Source organism: Aphanomyces astaci (assembly GCF_000520075.1).
Source record: "Aphanomyces astaci strain APO3 unplaced genomic scaffold supercont1.288, whole genome shotgun sequence".
Classification (NCBI taxonomy): domain Eukaryota; phylum Oomycota; class Saprolegniomycetes; order Saprolegniales; family Verrucalvaceae; genus Aphanomyces; species Aphanomyces astaci.
The window spans coordinates 2167-6673 of NW_009798551.1; the positions used below are offsets into that span (position 1 = coordinate 2167).

The following is a 4507-nucleotide window of genomic DNA, read 5'->3' on the forward strand; positions in this document are numbered from 1 at the left end:
CCTCAAACCACGGATCGTCCTAGCCCATAAGTATAGCAATACTACTCAAAGTGAAGTACTCATATCTAACACTCCCATTGAGTATGCATGTGATGCAACACGCCTTAGGGCTAGTCTGGATGCCACATTATTCTGTCAGAAAACGGTTATTTTGCGAGGAAAAAGCTTGAATGCAAAAAGAAATGGAATTCTTCAAAAAGCGTGTGCCTGGATGCCTCAGAATTTTCGTGTGATTTACTCAAATTATGACAGAAATAAATACGCCGATTTGGCGTATGTTTTTCCTGGCAGTTGTCCTGGATCTACATTTGTGATATACTATGAATGTTTAGGAAAAATTGGAGGCATCCAGACATTTCACGACGAACTTAAGGCCGTTAAAATGTCCGCTAGCATCTTGTAGTTCTACACTAGTGAATTTTAACCCTTTTCTTTTCAGCAAGATCTCGTGAAAACAAATAATTATTTTCAATGTGTTTTGTTTCTTTGTGGTTTCCAAACTATTTGCCGATTTACTATCACACTATAATTGCACCGGGTCACTCAATTTGCATCCCAATTCATTCAATGTGCCACAGCCATGCACTTCCTTGATACCTTCACTTAATGTAACAACCAATTTTCTAATTCGGCAGTAGGCAATGCTACACAGCACTGCTTACAACTACACCATGATACGCATGTCCCCACAAGTACTACTGTGTTCTGGCTGAAGAGGTCCATTTGACTTTTTGATTGGCGGAATTTTTCTAATTTTGCGTTTTACTGCACTCTAATTGGCTTATCAAACGGCACGGATGCTCGTCTTTGATTGGTTTATTTCGGCGCTTTCCAGGCATCTTTTGCTCAAACGTTATGATGGTTAGAAATGCTTGGTTCCGCAAAGCACACACAGATTCACCCGCAGACCTTTCATTTTTCAATTATACGCTAAACGTGCAATATACTTCTGCTACGGATGCCATCACCCAAAGCAGCACGTTCTAATAACACACCCAGCGGCAGCCACGGTAGGCTGATGCTCAGCAACGCCGAGCGGCGCGCGATCTACGAAGCTTTGCTTAGCCTCAGTGTTCGCGGAGACATTCCGCATGGAGCACGAAGGTCGGTCAAATGTTCAACTGCTATTGGATGACCGCTGAGCGCATCTGGCAACGAGGTGTGTGGCCTCGCTTCGTGGCGGCAGCGCGGTCGCCATCGTCGACTCCAGACTCAAGGGTAAAAACCTGTCTAAACTTATATGTGTATTAACATTTATTCGTTTTTTAAAGTATTCATTTTCACGATTGTACTATTTTAGGTAATTTCAACCGAAAATGAACTGCCGATGAAATTGAGTTGGCGGTGAGGGCCATGCCGTTCATGGCGCGCGAAACGCTGCCATCTTTGGCTGACTTCGCCTTGAGAGTCTTCACTTCTTCCATGTGGAAGAAGTGAAGACTCTCAAGGCGAAGTCAAGTTATTCGAAACCGCTCCTAACAGAAGACAATTAACGACTTCGCGTGGAGCATGCGTTATCATTTCTTTCACAGTCGTCGGAAAATTCCACTTTTCCCAATATGTACGATTATGTTCATGTTGATGAAAAGTGGTTCTTTTTTGCGACTGTAAAGAAAAAGGTTTTATGCGTATAGTGATGAGGTTTTGCCACTTCGAGCGCTGAAGTCTAAAAGGCTTATTACAAAAGTTATGTTTTTGGCCGCCGTCGCTCGCCCACGGCATGACTTTCACAAAAAGTCGTACTTTGATGGCAAATTGGGAATCTGGCCGTTTATCGAAAATGTGTCTGCAAAAAGGGGCAGCAAATATCGCCCCAATGGTACTATAATTAAAGTACCACAAAATGTTAATTCGGACATTTACCGCGAAATAATTTTGCACAAGGTAGTGCCACCTATCAAGAGTAAATTTCCGATGCCAGATCAAAGTAAAATAATATACTTGCAGCAAGCCAATGTGCAAGTCCACATAACTGTGTGACTTCGCAGCTACTGCATGGTGTTATTGGTATTGAAGATGCCAACCAATCGCCAAACAGCCCCGATTTAAATGTCTTCCATTTGGGAAATTTTAACTCGATTCAAAGCCTACAACATCAAAAGCATTCGCGCACCATCGACGAGCTAATTAAAAACACTGAAAGCTCGTATGAAGAGCTGCCCATGGAAACTTTGTCAAAAACCTTCATCACTTAGCGCAACCACAAGCCTTCACTTCAAGATGGCGTTGGATGTCGTTGATCTTAGAAGTCAAATCCAAGCCTTGAACGTTTTTCATGCATGCATTGGCGACATGCATGGAGGTGTCGGTGTCTGCCTTCTTCAGTAGGCAGTCCGGCTCGTGTGTCAAGTTTATCTATTATAGATAAACTTGACACACGAGCACGGGCATTGCTTTGGTCGAGGAACCCAAGTTCACACCCGCTGATGCCTGCAGGTTTCAGGGTACACAAAAACTAATCGCCATTTTGGGACGTACTGCAAAATTATCTTGGCCCTAGGGTGATTAGATTTGACATCATCTTGGCCATCAATAAGTACCGTTGATTCTTCCCATTTCCAAGAAAGGACTGTTCGTCTTGCTTGTACCGACCGGCCATCTCCAGTCCGATCTGACGCGTCGTACGTGGCGGTCAAATTCCCTATCAATTCCCGAAATGTGATCTTTCACATTCCGTGGAAATTCGTTTTTTCTCTGAAACATAAAAGACCACCGATGTGATGAATTGTCATCAATGATGGTGCATGAGTACCGATATCACTTGTTGTTCCGTAATGGTCCCATTGACGCACATGACCACAAATGTCCATATGTAAAGTACCTAAGTCTCATGGGTTCTAGACCTTTGAGCATTCCTAAAGGACATCCTTTTGTGTTTCATTGTTTTTTCATTGCCATACAAGGATGGCAGCAGAATGGTAGTGTATTCAGCGTATCCTTAGATACTTGTGGGATGCCTTTGTCTTCCGACAGCATTGTGACTAGAAGTCCTTTGCTGATATGACCGAGTCGAATGTACCACTCTCTAAAAAGGGGCACGGGGCGCTAACTCACAATACCTCAAGGGATTTTAGCACCATCCACCTTAGGCCTCTTTGAATTAGACCTAAACTCCTTACGCCAAAAATCCTCCTTTCGTTTAGGACATTCCGACTTCACGTGAGGCTGGCCGCCGACGTCGTACTGGCCAAAACATTAGAAGCAGTGCGAACCGAAACGTCGTTTCCCACAGTGGGACCTTTGCTGTGCTTGCGCTTCATGTCCCCCGATGGACAAAATTCGCAACATAATTACCCTTGGATTGGCCATACCCACGGTAGATGCCGTTTGATTGGCTACCCATGCCGATAACGACCTTCTTGGACTTTGTCCCAAAAATCCTAATGAGTTTCGCCTTCACATCGACGAGGTTAAACGCCTTCTCGTCCAATGACATTTGAGCACCAAAGTACTCATTGGGCAAAAAGCGCAAAACCAACGCCACAATCGGATCCTCCCTGATCATTACCCAAGTACTTCTGAGTGTGGACGTTGATAGTGTTCCAGGCAAGACTTGAGGTCACAAAATAAGACTTCCAGATTAGGAAAATCGGTATTCGCCGTCAAGATCAAATGACCGACCAAGATCTTAACCGTGTTGACGTTCGACTTGCCATAGCGCTTCTGGACGGTGGCCCAAAGTAGGTGCACGGGCTGGTCTTCACCAAAGATGTCCTTGAATTGCTAGGTAAAGAAAGGCGTCAGGGAGGACCTTGGTGAGCAGACTTCTGATTTCTTGAACTTGCTCAGATCGATAGTAAGAGTATCACCGTTGCTCAGATTCGTCCGCGCCATGTAACACTGGGGGCTCGCCGTACAGCCAGTCTTCGAACTTGATCTTCGGCTCAGGTCGGCTCGTCTGAATACCTAACCATTGGCCAACCTTCGCGGTGGTCAACGCCTCAAGGTGTTATACAAACTTCTGGGTCCAAAAGCGGTAGCTTTTCTTGATCCCGTTGAACACCAAGAGTTTGATGTTGGGGTCCTTGGAGTTGGCAGCCATAGTGTCGTACTTGAAATGTTCGTAGCAGCGGTTGGGTAGTAGTAAGGGCTCAGTTCAGAGAAGAAACTGGAATGACCAAAAGGCCTGTAGAATCAACTTGGCACATCCTAGTCAACAAATATACATGCAACCACTCATGTATCTACGGTCAAAATCAGTGGTGGCTAGCCACTGGGGACTAGGGTTGCAGGATGTCTCAAAGTCACTGCCCAATCACCGATCACCATGACTATGGGTCATAGTGGAGGACCTTTTTTTGTCACACACTAAATAACGAAATACACACAGAAACGACCGAAAAAAACACAAATTTTAACGAAAAACACACACGACCCAATAACACAATATAAATCCCGAATTCCACACAAACTTCGCCGAGCACAACACACAATTCACCGAATTCCACACAAAAAACGCCTAATCCACACCAAAATTCCTGAACAGTTAGGACGGAAATAGAAAACA

The 4507-nt window shown here is 44.6% G+C and overlaps 1 protein-coding gene across 1 annotated transcript; it reads right to left on the bottom strand.

The window, feature by feature from the left end:
- Positions 1-3805: 3805 nt before the first annotated feature.
- H257_18969 (hypothetical protein) lies at positions 3806-4042 on the bottom strand (the record flags this gene model as incomplete). The annotated part of the gene is made up of 2 exons (XM_009848120.1): positions 3806-3898; positions 3956-4042. The coding sequence occupies 2 exons, from the start codon at positions 4040-4042 to the stop codon at positions 3806-3808; spliced, it is 180 nt and encodes a 59-aa protein (XP_009846422.1).
- Positions 4043-4507: the final 465 nt, after the last annotated feature.